Genomic DNA, 23776 nt, shown 5'->3' on the forward strand with positions numbered 1-23776 from the left:
TGAAAATCGAGCATTTTCAATTTCTACACACAACTGATACATAAGAGGTATGTTTTTTACAGGTTGCAAGGGTCTCCAAAGCGTGTACTTCAATTTGTATGTGGGCGAGGGCAATGCATGCCTATTACCTTGTTTGCTTAGTTGTGGCTCCGAAAAGAGCTCAGCTGGCTATAGCACAGGCTCAATTGGATGCAACCATGCAGATGCTTAATGGTGCACAGGCCAAGCTGAAGGAGGTGTGATATACTTTTTTATCACCTCCATAAATGTCCCACCTATAGCAGTCATTTCAATTTTTCATCAATTTTTTCTTATTGTAATGATTGAATACCTGTAAACATTACAAGCCTGGTTCTTACTTTGTGAGCTACTTTTTCCCTTTGTCCTTGATTTATTGAGATTTTTTTCTCTTGAAAAACATTGGATGTAGGTAGTCAAATGTGCTCATCGGCTTGCTTCAATTGGTGTAAAATTTATGACTTTGCCCCAAATCTTTGGCTGAGTTTCCTTCCTTTGATTTTGTGTCTCCCCTTGGCTATAAGTTACAATGTAGTTGCATTCAAGGCTTCTAACTAAAAGTTTGTGAATGTAGAGATAAAGACAGACTTTTTTCCAGGAAATATGTGAAATAAATACAGAGAAAGCAACCCTACTGTATTCATGATAAAACGATTGTTTGAATTGTCATATCCAGGTTGAGCAAAAGATTCAGAGGCTTGAAGCTGAACTTGATGCAGCTGTTAGGAAGAAAGATGAGCTTGAGAAGAAGGCCTCAGATTGTCAGAAACGGCTTGATAGAGCAGGAAAGTTGATTGGTGGCCTTGGAGGTGAACGTGCCAGATGGGGTGAGACTATATCTACCCTAACGGTAAACATTGAACATGTCGTGGGAGACGTAGCTGTTGCAGCGGGTGCGATAGCTTATACTGGACCATTTACGCCTCCATACAGGAAGAAACTAAACTCTGAATGGCTAAAAAAGCTAATTGAGTTCAAGGTGAAGCCTTTTTAATGCACATAATAAGAATTTGCATGCTCACACTTTTTTGCTATTAAAGAGCCTATCTGGTGACCAGGTGCCTCACACCCCTGAAGTTGACCTTCAAATTGTGCTCAAAGACCCTGTGAAAATGCGTGCATGGAACATTGCTGGCCTTCCAAGTGACTCACTTAGCGAGGACAATGGCATCATTGTGTTTAAAGCTAAAAGATGGTCGCTTATGATTGACCCCCAGGTCAGTTAAATTTGTTTTTTTTACAGTGGCTATGTGAAAGTGTTGAAAAAGATACACCTAAGTCTAACAAGTATAAGTAGAGTGCGCAATGCATTCTTCCATGGAAGAGACCCTTGCATCTCATCTTGTTAAGGTGACAGTACTGCTGTCCTAAATGCAGAAAGGAGGTGAGACTCTAGGGCCTTTTCTTCTGTCGTCTTGGAGAAAGCGTTTTGACCACATCTCGATTTGCTTTGTGTCATCATGACGCCTGAAGAAGTCTTGCTTTGTGAAAAAAGGTGGTCCATGTCTCTATTGAAAATTCTAGCATGGGGCACGATTAGCTTACCCCTCATAAATCTCAATCTGTGCGCTTATACCCCCTTTGTCATATGACAAAACTGTATTAAATCTTTAGAACTCTGAGCAAGACCATTGGCATGGGATGCCAAGAATACGACTATGCTCCGTACACAAGAAGGGGTTCAGTATCGGCGGCTAGCGTAAGGCTAGGACAGAGCTGCTCCCAAGTCCTAAAAAACTAAATGCGGATCTGTTCTCCTAAGTCAGCTCAGCCAAACTATGTGCATCTCCTTAGCAATACAGCACGTACTTTTTTCTATACATTTTCCATACCCATATGCACACAGATATGAAATCATGGAAAAAGCGTGATTTGCTAGCTTTGGCCTCCAGGCCACCTCTGTCATGTGCAAGATTATTGGCAGTTGTCCCTGTCGAGGAGAAGTACGCGACCTTTTGCAGGCCCGCCTTTTAGTAGAAGTGGGGAAGATCATTGACATCCAGCTTCTCAGATGAGGATGCTATCAGATAGAGTTTGAGACTCTCGAGATGACTGCCATGGTCATCTCGATGAGCCGGTTGGCCATTCCAACGGTCAAAGCTCATTTCCGACAGTGGCTCCATGGGTTCGATCCAGCATCATATGTTCTTGTCCAGGAGGCAGACTTGCCTATTTCGGTTTGCTTCCCTGGCCTGCATAGGGAATACTTACTGCTTCTTTCTAGGATTGGTTCCGAGATTGGAACAGTCTTGTAGACCCCGCGCACGGTAGCTTTAGTTGCAGCCAACTGCCGGTGTACCTTCCATTTGCGTCCTGGTTCGTGACACTCTCTCGAAGGTGGTCCTTCTACCTAGGGTGAGTGGGGGATGGTTACGCCAGAGGGTGGAGTATTCGGGACTCTCGAACCAGTGCTTCATTTGCAGAGAGATGGGCCACTTAGCGAAGGCCTGTCCTCGCACGAGATCTCGACCCACAGCACATGTGCAGCCTCCCAAGGTTGAGCATGCCCAGCAGGCAGGTATCCAAGACACACAGGTTGGCACCTTGATAGAGACAAGCGATGAGCCAGCTGTTGGTTGGCAGCAGGTGCCCGACCGCTGTCGAGAGGGACGGGTTTGGCACATTGCCTCCCCTGGTGACCGTCCTCCTGCAGCTCAGCAGCATTGGGTTCCGATAGGGAGCCGTTTTGACCCCTCCAACAAAAGCCCCCTGAGGAGGCCCCCTCCACCGCAGCTGTTCCACCTCCACAGCCTCCCCCCCCCTCCACCTTTAGACTCCTCCGCTCCACTGCCTCCTCGTCCCCCACCCCCACCCCCTCCTCCCACTCCTCCTCTCTCCCCGGAAGGGCCCACAGTCTCATCTTCCAACCCATCCCACACTCCTCCTTAGACGCAGGGGATTGGACACACATCTACAGTGAACCGTTCTCTTGGTAATGCTTTTGCTACGAGTCACATGGCTCCAGGGACATCCCCACCTGAGGACGCCTCTCTTGGTCCAGACCTCTCCTTTTGCAGCAATCCGTCGTGGTTTGACCAGCTTCGATATTCGCAGACGATGGGACTTCTTCCACTACAGCTTCACACGCTTCCTTTGTGACCCTTCTTCTAACCTGGAGGAAGCTTGCTTTTAAGTTCACGTCCTCTTCTTAGCAGCCCGAGGCACTGAGGCTCCGGATACAGCGGTAGGTTTCTCCTTTTCGTTGTGCGGCAGGGACCATACAGAGTGGACCTTGCACACAGTTCTTGATTGGCTCCAGGTCTAGGCTATTGAGTCCTCACACCACACAGGGGACCTGGCAGTGAAGGTCTGGTACAGACACTTTGGCCTTTAGCCAAGTTTAGTGTGACGCTGCTGGATGCAGTAGGTTGCAAGCACATTGTGGTACACTTGTTTGCTGACACTCAGAGCCCCCCTTGCTATGTATTTGTACAGGAGGATTCTTGGAGAGAGGATGTAGCCTTACGGACTGCACGCTCAGCTTGGGCTTGGGTGCGACAGTCACTTCAGCAACGTTTGTCCAGAGTTAGCTCGGATATGGATTACTCCGCATCTAAGCCGGCCTCTAAAATGGCGAGGTTGGCTGCTGTTGCAGAATATGTTTTTTCTCACTGACTCTATGAGTATCATCTCATCGTGGAATATGCAAGGATTAGGAGGGCCCCAGTTTCAATGTTAGAGGAGTAGGTTGCGTCAGGAGCTTTAGGGATGCCTTGTGGGTGGTGAGATCGATATTCTTATGCTACAGGAGCATCATCTTTGTGAGAGCCGCATTAGACGATGTGGTCAGATCTTGCGTGGTCGGTATGAGAAATTTTGACCAGCTGCATTTGGACCTGGAGGTATCCAGGGAGGGATATGTAATTGCGGACTCATCGCAGCAGGCCATTGTGGGCAGAGGTATTATTGTGCCAAGCACAGCTCAGTGGATTACTATGCAGGTTCAGGGTTCCCTCATGGGATTCCTAAACATATATGTGCCCAATGTGGCAAGTGCATGAGCAGAGTTTTGGTTTCATATTGTAGTGTCTTTGCCGATGCATAGCAGTGGTGTGTTGGGGGAGACTTCAACCTATTGGAGGATCCCTCTGACAGGATTGGAGGTGGTCTTTCTATTGTGCACAGGGCTGGGTTGGAAGCTTGGGAGCGCCTATGTATGACTTTGAGGGTTCCTGATGTTTGACAGCACTCGGGCTTTGTGAGGCCCCCAGATAGATTGCCTTTCTCTCGCTCTGACCGCAGAGTAGGAGGAGTGAATCTAGTTTGGATAGATCGCATCTACGCCAGTGCCCACATTTGTGACATGGCGGTATCTGTTTGCATCCTACCAGGGACTACTTTTTCTGACCATGCGCCAATGATTCTCACCATGACAGAAAGACAGAGGAGGGGGGGTGCAATTCTATGCATCCCTGAGAGGATCTTGCTAGATCCAGAACTTAGAGAGCGAGTGGAGGCACTTTGGTCAGAGAGCTTGGACATGCAGGACACCCATGCTGACAGAGTGGCTTCTGACCTGGCTGAGCTCAGTCTCTTCTTCCTCCGGGAGTTTGCAGCTCACTTAGCTGCAGTCCTTGGTTGGAGGAGCAGATGTAGCAAGCTAGACAGGAGGTGGCTAGCATTGAGAAGCGGCGGCATGAGTTTGCCTACCATTGGCAGACATCTCAGTGGACCCATGTGGGTGATAGAGTTACTAGGGATTTTTTTGAGACGGTGGGACCATGCCATGCGCATACCATTGTCAGCCAGTTGACCAAAGAGGTTGTTAACCTAAGCAGCTAGTCCTAAGCGCCAAGCCCTAATCGATAAGCCTTAAGCGATCTAAATATCGATTTTCCTTAAGCGACTAGCCTTAATTAAGTGGCTAAACTACTAAATAATGAAGCGGGTGTGCCTTAGCGGTGCGGCTAAGTGGTTGACCCTAAGCGAACAACCCTAATTAAGCGGTGTGAGTATCAATTAGACCTATGCGACTAGTCCTAAGCAGGTAGGACTAAGTGACGCGGCTAAGCGACTGAATACCTAAGCAACAAGTCCTAAATGGCTAGCCGGAGGCGGCCAACTCTAAGTGGCTAGCCCTAAGCCTGTAGCCTTCAACGACATAAATACAGAGTAGTCCGACCTGAGCGGCTAAGCGACTAAATACCTAAGAGGCTACCTTTAAGCGACAAGCCCTATTAAACCGGCATGCATATCGATTAGACCTACACAGAGACCCGACGGGTCAGTTGCTTCAGAGCCTAAGGATATGTGTGCAGTTGCTACTGACTTTTACCGTGCTGTGTTGTCAGTTGAGCTTCAGTCAGAGCGTCAGGATGCATGTAGAGAGCAGGTCGAGGCACAAATGCCTTGCCTTGTTATTACTGAGGAGATGCGACGGAGACTTGAGCCCCCTCTCCAGCTAGAGGAGCTCCATGAGGCCCTCAGAGCACTCCCCCATGGTAGTTGTCCAGGGGAGGATGGTTTGACTCCTAGCTTCTTCTTAGAGTACTGAGACTTGCTTGGTTCAGATCTTTGCAGCGCATTCAGTACATTTTGCACAATGGCGAGATGCCTGACAGCATGAGTGAGGGCATGATCTACCTTATTCCCAAGGAGTTAGGATCCTTGGATGAGATTCGACAGTGGCAACCCATCACTATCCTCAACTCATCCTACAAAATTTTGGCAAAGGCTCTTATCTTGAGGATTCAGCCAGTACTCGAGAGCATTATACATGGGACCCAGACAAGTTTTGTCAAGGAGCGTAGTATCCTTGACAACATCTTCACTTTTGAGGCGTCTGTCCTCGCGCATCTCTGAGGAGAGAATCTGGTGATACTTCTTCTCAATTATGAGAAGGCCTACAACAGAGTTGATTGGGACTTCCTGGAGGGCACTCTACGCAGGATGGGTTTCTCAGATGCTTGGATCAAATGTGTGTTTGCTCTCTATAGGCGTGCCCATAGTCAGGTGCTCTTGGCAGGGGGAAGATGGGAACACTTCATGCTCATGCATTAGGTCAAACAGGGTTGCCCTCTAGCCCCCTTCCTTTTTCTGTTCTATGTTGAGGCGATGAGCAGATTCTTGACTTATTAGCAAGTTGGCTTGCGTAGTCTCCAGCTCCCTATTAGGGCAGATGGCCCCTGGTTTGGAACCCCTTGGTTAGCTCCGAGAGAGGCCACCGGATTGGTAGTAGGCCTCATGTTTCTTGGGGTCCCATGGCATAGGGCCCAGCCCGCAGTCTCGGCAACTAGCTTTAGTTCTCAGGTTTGCCCGAGGAGACACAGAGCATCCAGTTATGACCATAGAAAGTAGATGAAACCTCCGACAACTAGAACCAACTACACATATATACAATCATAAAGAGCCACCAATGGCTAGCAAAATATCCCAGTCCAGTTACCTCTATCCCTAAACTATGATGGTGGTGGTCTGGCCACGGTGTCCACTGGACCACCACCAATATCATTGCCAGATGTCACTGCCCACGCAAGAGTCCGTCCAGTGTGAACTCTAGACCAACTGCCTGTCCTATGCAAGTGACACTGTAGCCCTGTTATACAGGTTGCCCGCCACAAGACCACTCACCGTCTCGGTGAGAGAAAACACTGAAAACCGTGAAAGGAAACTGCATGTACTAAGCTGAAAAAAGAATTGTCAATGGATACTGAGCTACGCTCTCCCAATTGTGTCAACCCAGAGAGAGTGTCGTCGCTACTGTCACCACCGCAGCACCCAAAGAGTTTGTCTCTGGAGGTGGAGCGAGAAGATTGATCGTAGGAGGCTGCACCCTGCTCTCAACAAAGTGGCCCTCTATGAGAGTGGCGGGCCACCTGCTAAGCTCTAGAGGGAAGCAACACCTGTCCTGGATGGTACAAAGGTCTTTGACTAATGCACCCATGGTGATGTGCACCAGCAAATACCTCGCAAGGAACTCTTTGTGTCGGCTGCATCTGTGTCATATGAGCAAGCTGCTTAAACCCTTGGGGATAGTAGTCGAAATGTTGAGACTGAGCACCTCCCACGAATTGTGTAGAAGTACCTAGCTTTGCATAACCCATAGGAGTTTGTACCGAAGTCTATACCTGCCGTACTAGACTAGTCCATCCATACCCCATAGCAGCCGGAGTCTGTGCCTCCTACCGGTTCCATGAATTAGTCGAGTTCCGTGGTGTTTTGAGTCTATTGTTGTCTTTTGAGTTGCTGGTTCCATTGCTGTGTTGTGTTTCCTTCTATTGGAGTGAGGTTTCATGCATAAAGCACCAAGGAGCACCCACAGTAGAGAGCATGACACACTTTTCTTGCTACAAATTGGGTATCAAAAGCTGTTTTGTAGCAGGAAATTTATCGCGTGCTCTCTAATGTGGGTGCTCCTCAGCTCACTCAAAACATAGAAACAAACAATGTAGAGCAATATAGAACAGAGCAAGACTATGCTCAAATGACACAATAGCAGACTTCAAACCCAATGGAAGCTCGACTAAACTCATAGAAGCAATACAGACTCTGGCTAACAGCACACTCAGCTCCAAGCCCAGGACTCACACAGGTATAATGGGGTTGTCGAGGCTCCAAGTGTGTAGGGAGAGTGCAAGTGTGCAAGTGCTAGACTTCAACTCAACTCTCAACTCAATGACTCATATGATGCCTGCATATCCCAAAACCAACTGAGCATATGTAAAATCATAAAGGGCAGCCAACGGCTAACATAAATATCTCTAAAAGTCCAGCTACGCCCATCTCCAAACTGTTGTGGCGGTGAACGGTGTCCTCTAGAGTCTAGACCACCACTCCCTCTGTCTACCACATGTCAGTGCCCAGGTGAGAATGCTTGTCCAGTGCAAGTGACACTGTAGCCATGCTACATGTTTTCTGAAAAATTGCAGGTGGAGTATGGTATGCCATATCATACTCCTGTTTTTCCTACAATTTGGAAAGTTTGGAGAATACTATGCGTTTATGGGAAAAACTATGAATACAGCATGTCTTGGCAACCAAGGCCGCTGGTTTGGGGAACTCTTGCATGTATCCTGGACAGAAGCTCCTGCTAAGGGTCACGACGTGGAAGGAAACCTCAAACAATGTGTTGCTTCTCCAAAAGGGCCAGACTCCTTTGAGGAGAGTGCACCCAAATCCACCACGAGAGGTGGGCAGAGTAATGACAGACCAGGCAACATTGGCACGTGCGATCTGTCCATCCTGAAGACCAAAGAAAATTCCTAATAAGCCTCTGAACCTGGCCTACACAGGAGTTCGAGAGGATCGAGCAAGAGGTGTACCACATCGTTACCAAAAGTACCCAGTTGTCCACCACTATTTTTACATCGCTAGACATAACTCAAGCAGCCATTCTGATGACTAGTAACATAACACTGATGCCAATGTTAGTGCTCCCCAAGAAGGGTGAGCATGACATGGCAAGCAAGTCTCCTACTGTCATGTGTCCCAGTTTCCACTTAATTGAACACCCCAACTCCTGGTCAATCGATTTTAAATGTCCCAAACAATTATATGGAAATAAATTTCACACATAAAAGTCTCATTTCAAAAGCTTTTCCAGGCCCATAATTATCACACACACTGTTTTGTACACCTACAGCAACCCATTTAAATTTAACACATCAAACAGCCACTTCGTATCTGAAGGTTTGTCTTATTGTGATTCTCCTTGCTAATGATAATATTTGAACACCCTCATTTGGAAATCAACAGGGTCAAGCAAATAAATGGGTCAAGAATATGTACAAGGAAGTGGGTATCGATGTAATAAAGTTGTCTGAAAAAGACTATTTGCGCACGCTGGAAAATGCAGTCAGATTTGGGCGAGTGGTTTTGCTAGAGAATGTCTTGGAAAGCCTTGATCCAGCTTTGGAACCGCTACTTCTGCAACAGAAGTATAAGCAGGGCGGCCAAGAAGTGATAAAGATTGGAGATAACATTATTCCTTACCATCGTGACTTCCGGCTGTACATAACCACAAAGCTGTCCAATCCTCATTACGCTCCCGAGGTAAATGAAAACAAAAAAAGATGCTGGAAAAAGATTTTTTACAAATAATAAAGCGTTGTATTAGGCCTTCTTTGTGCGCCTCTCAGTGACCTTGCAAATTTACTTTCTTTTGTGTGTGTGTGTGTGTGTGTGGGTGGGTGTGCGCAGTCCACACGTGCACCCATGTACACGCATTGTAATGAACAATAATGTATATCAATATCGAATAAATGTCGTTCTGCTGAAAATGACAGCATCTGACCAGCATCATCAATAAATTGGACGCTACGCTGCAAGAGGAAATAGGCTTGTCTGGGTTCTTTGAGAGTTATTACTTCAGCAAAAGCAGCATTCCTTATATGCTTTCTAGTTGGAAAGAATTGAAAGAGTCTCTACCATATCAGATGCATGCATCAGAAGGGTTTTTCGTAGCCAATAGTCTTAACCCCTTATCCTGCGAGAAGCTCTTCCAAAAAATTCCATGACTTTTGATATGAAAGCACTCAAAATTTTTCAGACCAATGTGATAAAGGCAAGAAGATTTTCACATATGAGGCATGCCATTATTATTGACTCGACAATTTTGACACGTACATGCAACAGCCAATGAGAAAGCTTCTAGTAATGTAATTCTCATGAAAGCTTATACATTACCCGAGTAACCACAGCCAAATGAGGGACCAACCAATCACTCGGATATCCTAAATGGCGAGTAATCATATCATGGCCAATTTTCACAAATCAAAGGATACCATTCTTTATGGTGCATGGAAATGAGCTTGCTAAAGCAAAAGTTTCTAGAGACCCCATAAGTAACCTAACCGCAATCTGTGCATTAAACATAGTCTCATTTGCAATCTTTAGGATGCATGGAAATGAGCTTGGATCTTGCAAATTTGGCATGAAGTATGGTAGTTAAAGCATAAGTTTGTAAAGCCTCCATCACTGTGTTTGCAGTCTGTGCATTGCTAGGCAGAAACATAGTATCATCTGCAAAAAAATAGCATCTGTTTCAAATGTGTTTTTGTATTTGAGATTGCGAAGTTTGCAAAAGAATGCATCAAGAGTAGTGGAGTTTGCATTCGTGAATAGCAACCTAAAATTTGAGACCTGAATTTTGAAATTGTGAACCTCGATTTGAAAGTTGCACAATAATGTTACACACACAAAATCAAAGACTAAAACAAAAAATAGTATCCTCAAATTGCCAGAATTGTACTCACATTATGGCAACATAAACCACATACAAGAAATCACCTAGAGAGGTTTGCACATGCAGGAAAATGCCATTCATGTGCAAACATTTGCATGATCATGCAAGCAAGTTTGCAGGTAACCATGTAAGCCTTGGCAACAATTTGTGTACTAGAAGGGAGAGCAAGGCCATGAAGCTGCTTGTTTGCATATGTGTTGACTTTTCCTCAGGCCTTCCATAAATACAGGTTATGCCTCCATTTGTGAAAACTAATCAACTTAACCTTAACACTAACTGAAAGAGATAACTGAATAGAGACAAGCCTGAATGAGACAAATAGAAGAGATAACACACCAAGACTGATTTCACTATTGATGATAAAAATGACAAAATACAATGTGTTTATATAAAATCCTACAAGAGGTGTTAGGTGTGGTAGGTGTGATTGGGATTACTTGTAAAGTGACTACAATCAAGGGCGAGAGTAGGTAAATCTATATCTAGAAAGTAAAGATAAAGTAGGTGAATCTAATCCACCATTACAACTCGACATCCCCCCTTAAGGGTGGATTAGATTGTTGACTTCTTCCATGTATCCCCCCTTCAACAAGCTAAGTTGGCAGCTGCTACTAGGGATGTAGAGACAAGCTGATGCAAGAGGCACGTTGCTTAGGTCCTAGCACAGATTTGGTTAGAAAGTCAGCCCAGTTACTTCTTATAGGTACATACTCCAAGGATATGAAGCCATGAGCTACAAGTTCCTTCAAAAAATGGTAGCTCATCCAAACATGCTTGCTCTTTGGGGAGAAGCTCGAGCTTTTAGAGAGAGTGATGGCGAAATCTTTGTCGCAATAGAGGCGAATGGGTGTGAAAGTTGGAACTCGTAGAGAAGCTCAGAGAGCCAAAAAGCTTCTCGTCAAGCCAATGCAGCTGCAACATATTCAGCTTCGGTAGAGGAGAGCCATAGATTTTTGTCTCTTTGTTTGCCAAAAGACTGACCCGCCCGATAGCAAAACATATATCCAGCAGTAGACAAGCTGTAGGGGTCGTCTCTTGCCCAAGTAGCATGAGTATACCTAGAGATTTGAAGTGGTGTATATGGATCATAGTGATATGTCAGGCAATTGTAGCAAGCTACAGTGTCACTTTCACAGGACACACAGTTAGTACAGTTGGTCTGGTCTGGTTCAAACTAGACAGACTCTCTAGGCTGGGCAGTGACACGTGGCAAGGATACGGACGGTGGTCTTATGGACATCATGGCCACGTCACCACCACCACTGAGTTTGGAGATAGACTTAGATGGCTGACATTTATGAGCCGTTGGTGGCTCTTTATGGTGGGACATGTGAGTAGTAGTTGTTGGGTCAGGTATCATCCTCTTCATATATGGTCCAGCATCGTCGTCTAGAGTAGCGAGTCTATACACACAACACGTCTGCACCATCCCTGCACATTGAGCCTCGACACCCCATTGTACCTGTGAGTCCTGGGCTGGAGCAGATTGTGTTGCCACTCCAGAGTCTGTATCGGTTCTTTGAGATAGTCGAGTCATATGTTCTGGTCCGCTGTTGTGTCTATGTGTGATCAGTTGTTATCTATTGTTCCTATGTTTTTAGTCTGTTTTGAGTGAGTTTGTCGCGCACATTGCACTGAGGAGCACCCACTGTAGAGAGCACGACACATTATCCACGCTACAAGTGCTCTCATTTTTGGCACGCCCGGTGGGACCTCAACAGAACTCTCACTCTCTGCTGAGGTACAAATCGAGGAAGCTAGCTCGTTTTCACCTAGCTTCGCCTACTTTGCCTTGCATTGTGCAGTTGTTGGTCTGGTCCTCTCTCGCCCTGGTCCAACCAGCTCTCGTCCTGGTCTAGGCCTTACTCGTCCTTGGTTTAGTCCTTCCTCGTCCCTAGTCCAGCCTGGTGGTGCCCTGGTCTAGTAGAGTCTACACCTGTGTTCAACCAATGTAAGGTCTTCTTGCCCAAAGTTTGGTTGGGTTTGTGGTCACTGCATGACACATACAAGGGGTTCATTAGAGCTTCAAAGCGCACTACTGAGTCCTCTGAAGCACTACAAAAGACGTCAACCCTTGGTACCTAGTAGACGTCCACCAACCTCATCACCCATACCTCCACATACGGCTCCATCTGGTTCTACATCTTCCAGGTCACCTTCCCTAGTAAATCTATCTCCCATTTCATTACAGAAAGCTATTGAGAATGGGCTCCTGAGCAAGAGACCATGGAGGCGTTGACCAGTGTTTTGGCCAAGGTAAACATCAAGTTTCCTACCTTCAAGGGACTCTCTTCAGAAGATGCAGACGACCATGCAAGGAGGTTTATATCTCTCTGTAGAGTTCTTGGTCTTAATAGAGAAGATGCTTATTTGGTACTCTTTCCATCTACCTTGGATGGCTTAGCAGATAAATGGTGCAGTCGGTTTGCAGAGAACTATTTTGCAACTTGGGTAGCTTTACGACAACAATTGTGTGCAACATTCACGCCAGGTGACTACCAGGAAAAGGTTTTGGATTAGTTGGCCAACATGGTGCTCCAGCCAGAGGAGACTTTTGCAGGACTCATGACTAAAACCAAGTCTTTGGTTGCCAAGCTTCCTCAACAACCAGGGGAATTTATGGTTAAGAAGTGGGTGGAGAAGGCTCTTCCCAAAACTTCCCATCAAAAACTCCAAGAGAGTCTCCGATTGATGCCACTCTAGAGGAGTTTGTCGCAGCTGCTACTAGCATAGAGGGAGCTAGGAAGCTGTTCACCAACTCCTCTCAGGTAGAGACCCCCTCAGTGTTTTCAGAAATTCCTTCTGATCCGTTAACCTCTTTACGCAAGGAACTGGAAGCCCTAAAGTTACAGCGAGCTCTTCAAGAGGAGAGGTCCTTCTCTCTTCGACAGGAGAAGCCTCCACATCACGAGGCATTGGAACAGATCAAGCGCGAGCTAGAAGAGCTCAAGTCTCAGTAGGAGACTAAGGTTATGGTTTGGTGTAGCTCATGCCGCTCTCCAGGGCACCCTCCACAGGAATGTCTCCTTCGGGTTTACTGCCACTTGTGTGAAAAGTTTGGACATGAGGACAAGGACTGCTACTGCCTAAAGGGATTGCGACAAATACAGCAAAGTCTTGGTCCTACTCTTCAACGAGGGCCAGTATCTGCATCCAACATGGTTTCTCCCTATGGCCATCCATACCATATGCCACCTTTGCTGACAGCCCCTCCTATGCAAGGTATGCAAAGTACTGTTCTACCTCATAGCTTTTATCATACCCATGCTCCCTCATCACCTCAAACCTTCTATGCCTCCAACTCCAACTCCATGCACCAGGAGCAAGGACCATCTCGCCCTTCGACTCGCCCTTTGAATCGGCCCATTTTGTGTTGCAGATGCGGGGAATATGGGCATTACCAAAGCAAATGCCCCTTGCCAGAAGGGTCCCCTCCCTGCCATCATTGCCCTAAAACGAAGGATCATCGTAGTAAAGATTACCCTAAACTTCGTGCATCCACTGCTGCCAACCCAAGTCAAAGCAAAAATGCGTTTACCTTTCCCAAGCTCAATTTGATAGCAGTGTGCCCCACTCCTCAACCACCCCCTTCCGCCCATGTGGTTACCACTCAAGAGAAGTTGCATGATAGAGGAGCAAGCGGGCGTCCTCAACCAGGCCCAGAGAGCCGCTCTCGGTCTTAGCATTCCAGCAAGTTCAACTCACCCACACATTCTCACACCAGACCCTGCCTTGAGCTGTTAACAAGCCATCCTCCAGTGCCATGAAAGAATCCAAATCTTTGCTCTCCGATATTGAGGAATCTTTCTTGGAAGCAGTTTCCGATCTACAGAAGATCAAGGTACCAGAGAAACCACTGGTAGAACAAGAAAAGCTTACCACAGAGACAGTTTTGAAGAACACCTTCCAACAAGTGTCCCTCTATGACATGCTGCGACTAGATGCGAGTTTTAGAAGTGACACCCTTTTTGTTATTCAGTCACTTTACCCCGGAGCAAGTCCTAGTGGCGGGCACTTCCCAGTGCGACCATCAGAGTCCTATATGATACTCAATCCTGCTGCTCCCCTCACTGATTATAGAAGCCCTCGCCTGACAGTGTCCATCTTGGGGCAGCAATTTTCAGGAGTAATTGTGGATGGTGGATATGGCATCAATATGATTCCTGAGTTCACTATGATGGCTTTAGGCCTGCAGCCTACTCAACCTGCCCCCTTCACAGTAACATTGGCCGACCAGAGGACAGTATACCCGCGCTACAGCAATAGTGTTGTGCGCCATGCAAATAGCGAAGAGTACGAAAATCAGCTTTCTTGTGAGCACGACAGGGCATGGTGAGTGCACAAAATAAGATATGACCAACATAACATAAATCAAAGCAAGTGCAAGAGATAAGATAGCGGATTTGACCTCAAAAACGTGCATATGAGAAGTGTGGCGAATATATTTCATCTTTAGCAGTGTAAGCATGATATACAAGAGCTGGAGAAAAACGTTGACTCGATGAGGGAGTGGTTTCTGCTTAATAAATATTAGCAATAGAACTATGTTGTAGCGGAGATAATGTGTCGTGCCCTCTATAGTGGGTGCTCAGTGCAATGTGCGTGAGATCTCACTCCACAGAATGCAAACACAGAAGAAAATGAATAGCAGAGCAACAATAGTACGACTCATCAAAACCTGAACATGAATAGCATGAACATTGACAAACTCAAAGAAACCAATACAGACTCTGGCATGGCAGCACACTCAGCTCTAGCCCATATCTCATAGGTACAGTGGGGGTGTCGAGGCTCAACTTTGTAAGGATGGTGCAGACGTGCTATGTACAACTCAAGATGATGGACTCTAGACGACTGACCACACAAAAGAAGATGATATCGATCGCGTATCCGACCCTAAACCCAACCACTCATATGTAAGGAGCCACCAAAAGGATATCACATATCCCAATCCGGCTAAGCCTATCTCCAAACTGAGGTGGCGGTGATCTGGCCTCAGTGTCCACTAGACCACCATCCGTATCACTAGCCACGTGTCACTGCCTAGGCGAGAGTCGTCCAGTGTGAACTGTGACCAACTGAACTAACTGTTTGTCCTGTACTAGTGACACTGTAGCCCTGCTATACAGGTTGTCGGCCACAAGACCACTCACTGTTCCGGTGAGAGAGAACACTGAAACTAGAGAGAACAATGAAACAAGTAGGAAAAACGCAGTACACTCTGACTGAAAAAGATTTTTAGTTCCTAGGAGGAAGGTGTCAATGAAGCAATGTAGATATTTGCAAGATATGTTGAAGAAGCAATAACCCTGCCTCAATGTGGTAAGCTGTCCAGAAGGTAGAAACTAAAGATTGACCAAAATGAACAAATCCCAGCAAGTCCCGACGCTAGTGTAAACGGAGCCAAAAGAGCGAGGATTTGGCTACCACGAATGGTATTTGTTCGAACAGAAGACTAAGGGCAAACTTGAAATACTCCCGTTTTTAGATCGACACGGCCGCAATGAAACTTTGTAAAATTTCCCGGTTTTCTTCAAGGCAATGCTCAAACTCCGACTTGAATGCGCCTGTAGCAGTTGCTTCTAACACTGGAGGGTTGCGGGAAGGGTTGAGGGGGTGGATAGTGGTCTAGGGAGTGAATAGGGCGAGGGAAGAGAGAAGGGGTGGTAGGGGGAGGGTAGGGGCGAGAGGGAGTAGGTATGGACGAGGGGAGGAGAGGGGGTGGGTAGGGGCGAGTGCGTGCGGAGGTTTAGGTAGGGGCGAGGGGATGAGGGGTGGAGAGGGGCGAGCAGGGTGGGTAGGGGCGAGGAGGGAGGGAGGGGGTGGGTAGGGGAGGGGGGTGTGAGGGTAGGGGCTAGTAGATGGTAGAGAGGGGCGAGGGAGAGTGAGGGGGCGAGGGCAAGAGGGGGGTTTGGGTAGGGGCGAGAGCAAGAGGGGTGGAGAGGGGCAAGGGGGGGTGGGTAGGGGCGAGTAGTGGTAGCAAGGGGCGAGGGAGAGTGAGGGTGCGAGAGGAAGAGGGGGGTTTGGGTAGGGGCGAGGCCACTAGGTAGGGGCGAGAGCAAGAGGGGTGAGGGGGGGTGGCTGGGGGTCAGGGGGTGAGGGTAGGGGCGAGGAGGAAGGGAGGGGGTGGGTAGGGGCGAGTAGAGGTTAGTGAGGGGCGAGGGGAGTGGGTAGGGGCGAGGAGGGGATAGGGTCTAGGGGGGGTGGGTAGGGGCGAGAGAGTGATAGTGAGGGGCGAGGAGGGGATAGGGTCTGGGGGGGAGGTTTAGTGAAGGGGTGGGTAGGGGATTTTGGTGAGGGTGAAGGTCTTTTTGGATGCACATGCATAGATGGCCTTCCATCAAAGCTGAAGCTGACTTGTTTCAATGTTGTGGTAGCCTGATTCTTGACAGAAGGTCCACATAGCAGTATACTCACTGGTCTTCCCAATAGTTCTCTTCCAAAATCAGTATTGTTGGATGCTTCTGTAACCTTGAATGAGGCTAACCTTATCTTCTGTGACACAGACCGTAGCAATCTGCTCTGCATCTTCTCTAGCAGCATGGAGTGGGTACAAGAGTTGCAGAAGTGTCTTCCTTTTACTGGGTCTGGAGATGGCACTGCTAAAGAATTCCCTGTAGGTGAAGAGGTTGCGTCAAAGAGTAGAGAGACATCATGAGCAGGGAACTCATCAAGCTTGAAATCAATATTTTCTTGTTGTATCCCGCCTTGAGGAAGCTCGGTGAAGGGGAGTTCGCTAGACACAGAGAAGAGCTTATTCTTGGCCGAAGAAGCAGACACCATCATGGCTGATTATGAGGGGGGCGGGGGGGGGGGGGGGTGAACTCTTGTAGAGGAGATCTGTTTCTGCTATTATGAATCTTCGTAGGCTCACCCAATCCAAAGGCTTCCACCAAGGGCGCATGGTGAGTAGGTTCTATGACCTCCACCCTTTGAGCTGATTCAGGTGGCTCATTGGGTTTAGTTATTGTGGAAACATTGGAAGAGGGTGTACCCTCAGGCAAAGATTGAATAAAGACTTCATAACAAGGCATAGATTTGGTAGCGTCCAACCACTCCAGCAGATCTTTGTTTAACCCGTCAGGTGGAGTAGGCTGTTGCAATTCAAGGCTTGTCTCTAGGGACAAAGAACTATGTTGTACGACGAGATCCATGCCTCCTTCTAGGCGAATGGGTTGCATTGGAGAGCCAGGAGTATGTATCCACATGGGATCGTTTCCCCAATCATGAAGTGCTTTAGTGTGTCGCAGCCATGGTCTACCGATGAGCAAGGGAAATCCGCCCTCAACCTGGGGAAGACGAACCACAACAAAATCCAAGTTAAAGCTAAAGTCTTGTACCTGCAGAGGCACTTTGTCCACTATGCCCACTGGGTAGACTATCCGCTGTTCGGCCAATGTAACTGTGAAGGGAGCAAGGCGAGTGGGTTGTAGACCTAGAGCTAACATAGTGAACTCGGGCATCAAGTTGATACCATATCCACCATCCTCTGTCACTCCTGAGAATTTCCACCCCAAGACGAATACGGTGAGACGAGGGCTTCTATAATCAGTGAGGAGAGCCGCGGGATGGGATATCATATAGGACTCTGATGGTCTTTAGCGCGGATAATGTGTCGTGCTCTCTATAATGTGTCGTGCTCTCTACAGTGGGTGCCCCTCAGTGCAATGTGCGTGACAATCTCGCTCAAACCAATGGAAACTCTCTCAAACAGAATGAAACACAGAAACAAGGGATAACAACAGAGACACAACAGTGGACGAGAACATGTAGACTCAACTAGCTCAAAGAACCATGTACAGACTCTGGCGTGGTAGCACACTCAGCTCCAGCCCAGGACTCATAGGTACAATGGGGTGTCGAGGCTCAGATGTGCATGGATGGTGAAGATGTGCTCTGTGCATAGACTCACTGCCCTCTCGACGATGCTAGACCAAAGTTGAAGCAAAATGATATGATAACTGACTGCTACTACTCATATGTACCACCGTAAAGAGCCACCAACGGCTCATAAATGTCAGCCATGTGGTGACCTGGCCACGAGGTCCACTAGGCCACCGTCGGTCGTCGGTAGGTACCCTGCCACGTGTCACTCCCAGACCAGACGTCCGTCCAAAGGGTCCGTCCAGTGTGAACCAGTCCCAGTGTAACCCACTGTCGAACTGTATGTCCTGTGAAGTGACACTGTAGCCCTGCTACAGGTTGCCCGCCACAAGACCGCTCACCGTCTCGGTGAGAGGAATACTGAAAAACCTGTGAAAGAAAACCACTAGGTGTTGCATCCGTACATTTCTTGAAGCAGGTGCTAGGCCCAACCATGACCTTACATGCCTCAAAAGTGGAGTAAAACACTGTCCTGTTTGCAACGCCTTAAGCCTTTGAATAGGCAAGAACCCAATATGATTGCATAGTCCAAGAATCCCAATCGGCAAAACAGACTGAGGCTCCTCAGCAAAGAGATATGCTCGGTTTGGATCCAACGCATCTTTATCCTCCATAATTATAGTGAGAAGAAAATGACCTGGTCCGCACTTGCAGATGAAATTGTCGAAAAGAGGGATGATCAGAAGCTCGAGTAATAACGCGATGCGGTTAAGCTCCATCTTAATGGCAAAACGAAAAGCATTAACGGCATTGTGATGGCAACCAGGTGAATGCTTGAAAGCCCCAAGGAAACAGCCAAAAAGGTTCATAAACTTGCTGCTGTGATAGGATTACACAAAATTTCTCTGCCCCTTTGTGCAACATGCCATGTATTTACCATGACGAGGATCACATTTTGCCATCATTGACGATGGCTCAAATGCGTTGGTTATCTCTGCAACAGACAACTGCTCATGATAGGCCTTAGCTGCCGAAATCACTGGGGCATATGATGAAAGCATGAAGTGAATTCTGGGGTAAGTAACCAGGTTGGTTCATCAATCACAGTGGGCTCTAAATCAACAAACACAGCTCGAGGAACATGCTTTCCCGCTCCCATCTCGTCTCACTGAAGAAGGTGTTAAAGGCATCATCACCGCCACCAACAGTCTTGTTACTGGGCATCTGTCCATCTGGATAGAGCTCCCAGCAAGCATTTTGACCTGGATGCCAATCTGACCAGGGGCGAGGGGGGCTGGTTAGGGCCGAGGCAAGAGAGGGGGTGGGTAGGGGCGAGGGGAGGTGAGGGGGAGGGTAGGGGCGAGGGGGGAGGGTGAAGGGGTGGGTAGGGGCGAGGGCAAGGGAGGGGAGGGTAGGGGCGAGAGGGGGTAGGTAGGGGCGAGGACTTAAGGGGGTGGGTAGGAGCGAGGGGTGAGGGGAGGGTAGGGGCGAGGGCTTAAGGGGGTGGGAGCATTTTGGATTGGGTAGGTGCCAATGGGAGAGGGTAGGGACCAACTCGAGAGGGTAGGGACCAATTAGAGAGGGTAGGGACCAATTCGAGAGGGTAGGGGCGAGGGGATTGCGATTGGGTATGGACCAATTGGAGAGGTGGAGAGGGTAGGGGCGATAGGGACCAACTTGAGGGGGTAGGGACCGATTGGATTGGGTATGGACTGATTGGAGTGGGTAGGGACCGATTGGATTGTGTAGGGGCCGATTGGAGAGGGTAGGGACGAGGGGATTGGGATTGGGTATGGACCAATTGGAGAGGGTAGGGGCGAGGGGGATTGGGTAGGGGCCAATTGGAAGTGGATTGGGAAGGGACGAGAGAGGAAGGGTAGCGTGAATGAAGGTTGGGTAGGGGCGAGTGGGCAAGGAGGAGGGACTTAGGGCGAGGGCGAGGGTAGTGATGGGGACTAGGCGAGGGGGAGAGTAGGGTGAGGACGAGGGTGAGAGGGGGAGGGAGGGTGAGGGACAGAGGGTAGATAGTGGCAAACAAAGAGCACCCAGCTATCAAGAACAATACAGCTATCAAGATCTTGGAATTCATCTTGCAGGACGGGCTCTGAGAAGGGAGTTTGCTAGACACAGAGGAGAGCTTTCTTCTGGTCGAAGAAGCAGACACCAAAAGGGTTGATGTTTTAGGGGGGGTGAACTCCTGTAGAGGAGGTTTCTTATTGCTGCTATGCTTCTTCATAGGCTTAGGTGGCACATTAGATTTAGTTACTGTGGAATCATTTGAAGAGGGTGTTCTTTCAGGCGAAGAGTGAATAGAGACTCCATAACAAGGCATAGATTTTGTGGCCTCCAACCACTCGAGCAGATCTTCATCTGACCCTTCAAGTGTAATAGGCTGTTCTTGTTTAGGTTTGGTTTCCATTGACAAAGAAACTTGCTGCACCACGGGATCCATACCACCTTCTAAGAGAATGGGTTGCATCGAGGAGCCAGAATTATGTATCCACATTGCATCATTTCCCCAATCGTGGAGTGCTTTAGTGTGTCGCAGCCAGGGTCTTCCAATAAGCAAGGGAAATCCGCCCTCAACCTGGGGAAGATGAACCACCACAAAATCCAAGTTAAAAGTAAAGTCTTGTACCTGCAGAGGCACATTGTCCACTATGCCCACTGGGTAGACTGTCCGTTGGTCGGCCAATGTAACTGTGAAGGGAGCAGGGCGAGTAGGCTGTAGACCTAGAGCTAACATAGTGAACTCGGGCATCAAGTTGATGCCAGATCCACCATCCACTATCACTCCTGAGAATTTCCGACCCAAAACGGACACTGTCAGGCGAGGGCTTCTATAATCAGTGAGTGGAGCAGCGGGATTCGATATCATATAGGTCTCTGATGGTCGCACTGGGAGGTGCCCGCCACTAGGACCTGCTCCAGGATAAAGTGACTGAATAACAGCAAGGGTGTCACTTCTAAAACTCGCATCTAGTCGCAGCATGTCATAGAGGGACACTTGTTGGAAGGTGTTCTTCAAGACTGTCTCTGCTGTAAGCTTTTCCTGTTCTACCCGTTGTTCCTCCGGTACCTTGATCTTCTGTAGATCGGAAACTGCTTCCAAGAAAGCTTCATCAATATCTGAGAGCAAGGATTTGGATTCCTTCATGGCACTGGGGGATGGCTTGTTTACAGCTGCAGGCAGGGTATCCACAGGTGTGACAATGTGTGGGGGAGTTGAACTTGATGGAATGCTAAGACCGAGAGCGGCTCTCTGGGCCCGGGTGAGGACGCCTGATGGCTCCTCTGCCAACTGCGGCGGCTTATTTTGAGGGATAACCACGTGGGTAGAAGGGGGCGGCTGAGAAACAGTGCTCACTGCTATCAAGTTGAGCTTGGGAAAGGCGAATTCATTCTGGCTTTGACTTGAGTTCGAAGCCGTGGATGCACGAAGTTTAGGGCAATGCTTATTGTAGTGATCCTTCGTTTCAGGGCAATGACGGCAAGGAGGGGACCCTTCTGGCAGGGGGCATTTGCTTTGGTAATGCCCATATTCCCCGCATCTGTAGCACAAAATGGGCCGATTCAAAGGGCGAGTCGAAGGGCGAAGTGGTCCTTGCTCCTGGTGCATTGAGTTTGAGGTGGAGGCATAGAAGCTTTGAGGAGGTGATGAGGGAGTAGGGGTATGATAAAAGCTCTGAGATGGAAAAGTACTTGGCATACCTTGGATAAGAGGGGCTGTCAGCAAAGGCGGCATATGGTGTGGATGGCCACAAGGAGAAACCATGTTAGATGCAGGTGCTGGCCCTTGTTGAAGAGTAGGACCAAGACTTTGTTGTATTTGTCGCAATCCCTTGAGGTAGTAACAGTCCTTGTCCTCATGTCCAGATTTTTCACAGAAGTGGCAGTAAACCCAAAGGGGGCATTCCTGTGGAGGGTGCCTTGGAGAGCGGCATGTGCTACACCAAACCGTAGCCTTAGTCTCTTGCTGACACTTGAGATCTTCTAGCTCGCGCTTAATCTGTTCCAATGCCTCATGATTTGGAGGCTTCTCTTGTCTAAGAGAGAAGGACCTCTCCTCTTGAAGAGCTCGCTGGTAACTTTAGGGCTTCCAGTTCCCTGCATAAAGAAGTTAAAGGATCAACAGAACTACCTTCCGAGAACACAGAGGGAGTATCTATGTGAGGAGAGTTGTTGAACAGCTTCCTAGCCCCCTCTATCCTAGTAGCAGCTGTGATGAACTCCTCGAGAGTGGCGTCGGGTCGGAGACTCTCTCGGAGTTTTTGCTGAGAAGTTTTGGGAAGCGCCTTCTCCACCCACTTTTTAACCATGAATTCACCGGGTTGTTGGGGAAGCTTGGCCTCCAGTGACTTAGTTTTAGTCATAAGCTCTGCAAAAGTCTCCTCTGGCTTGAGCACCATGTTGGCCAACTCATCCAACACCTTCTCCTGGTAGTCACCCGGCCTGAACGTTGCACAGAACTGCTGTCTTAAGGCTGCCCAAGTTGCAAAATGGTTCTCTACAAATTGGCTGTACCATTTATCTGCTAGGCCATCCAAGGTGGATGGAAATAGTACCAAATAAGCATCTTCTCTATTCATACCACGTCCCCTACAAAGAGATACAAATCTTCTTGCATGGTCGTCAGCATCTTCTGAAGAAAGCCCTTTGAAGGTAGGGAACTTGATGTTTACCTTGGCCAAAACACTAGCTAGTGGCTCCATGATTCCTTGCTGAGCCTGTTGCTCTATAGCTTGCTGTATCAGAATAGGAGAGAGCTTTACTGGAGAAGGTGATCGGGAAGATGGGGAACCTGATGAACGAATGGGTGATGTGGTATGTGGAGGTATAGGTGATGAGGTTGAAGGATTTCTACAAGGTGTCAAAGGTCCTCTTCTGTGATAGTACTTCAGAGGGCTCAGTAGTGCGCTTTGACGCTCGACTGACCTCCTTGTATGTGTCATGCAGTGACCACCAGTCCAACCAAGCTTGGGGCAAGAAAACTTGTGACAGGTCTAGACTCCACCAGACCAGACCAGACCAGGTAAGTGACTAGACTCGGCTGGGCCAGGGACGAGACCAGAGACGAGGAGGACTAGACCAGGGTCGAGGAGGTCTAGACCAGGGACGAGGACAGGTTGGACCAGGGCGAGAGAGGACTAGACCAGTTGGACCAAGCGAGAGGGGACTAGACCAGTTGGACTAGGCGAGAGGAGAACAGTGCAAGGCAAGGTTGGCGAAGGTAGGCGAAGCTAGATAAACCTAACTAGCTTCAAGATTTGCACCTCACAGAATGAGATTTCAGTTGAGGTCCCACCGTGATCGCCAAAATGAGAGCACCTGTAGCGCAGATAATGTGTCGTGCTCTCTACAGTGGGTGCCCCTCAGTGCAATGTGCGTGACAATCTCACTCAAACCAATGGAAACTCTCTCAAACAGAATGAAACACAGAAACAAGGGATAACAACAGAGACACAACAGTGAACCAAAACATGTGGACTCGACTAGCTCAAAGAACCATGTACAGACTCTGGCGTGGCAGCACACTCAGCTCCAGCCTAGGACTCATAGGTACAATGGGGTGTCGAGGCTCAGATGTACAGGGATGGTGAAGATGTGCTCTGTGCATAGACTCACTGCCCTCTCGACGATACTGGACCAAAGGTGAAGCAAAATGATATGATAACCAACTGCTACTACTCATATGTACCACCGTAAAGAGCCACCAACGGCTCATAAATGTCAGCCATGTGGTGACCTGGC

The 23776-nt window shown here is 48.1% G+C and overlaps 1 protein-coding gene across 1 annotated transcript in view; it reads left to right on the plus strand.

Moving 5' to 3' along the window:
• The window catches only part of LOC147452380 (uncharacterized), a 283958-nt gene that overhangs the window by 184113 nt on the left and 76069 nt on the right, over nt 1-23776 (plus strand). The window contains exons 36-39 of the mRNA XM_086518094.1: nt 63-236; nt 695-997; nt 1077-1235; nt 8713-9009. Of these exons, the coding sequence (XP_086374220.1) occupies nt 63-236; nt 695-997; nt 1077-1235; nt 8713-9009 (933 nt within the window). The remainder of the gene's footprint in view (nt 1-62; nt 237-694; nt 998-1076; nt 1236-8712; nt 9010-23776) is intronic.

The sequence above is a fragment of the Adiantum capillus-veneris genome, chromosome 8 (assembly GCF_014529385.1).
Source record: "Adiantum capillus-veneris isolate H3 chromosome 8, ASM1452938v2, whole genome shotgun sequence".
Lineage (NCBI taxonomy): Eukaryota > Viridiplantae > Streptophyta > Polypodiopsida > Polypodiales > Pteridaceae > Adiantum > Adiantum capillus-veneris.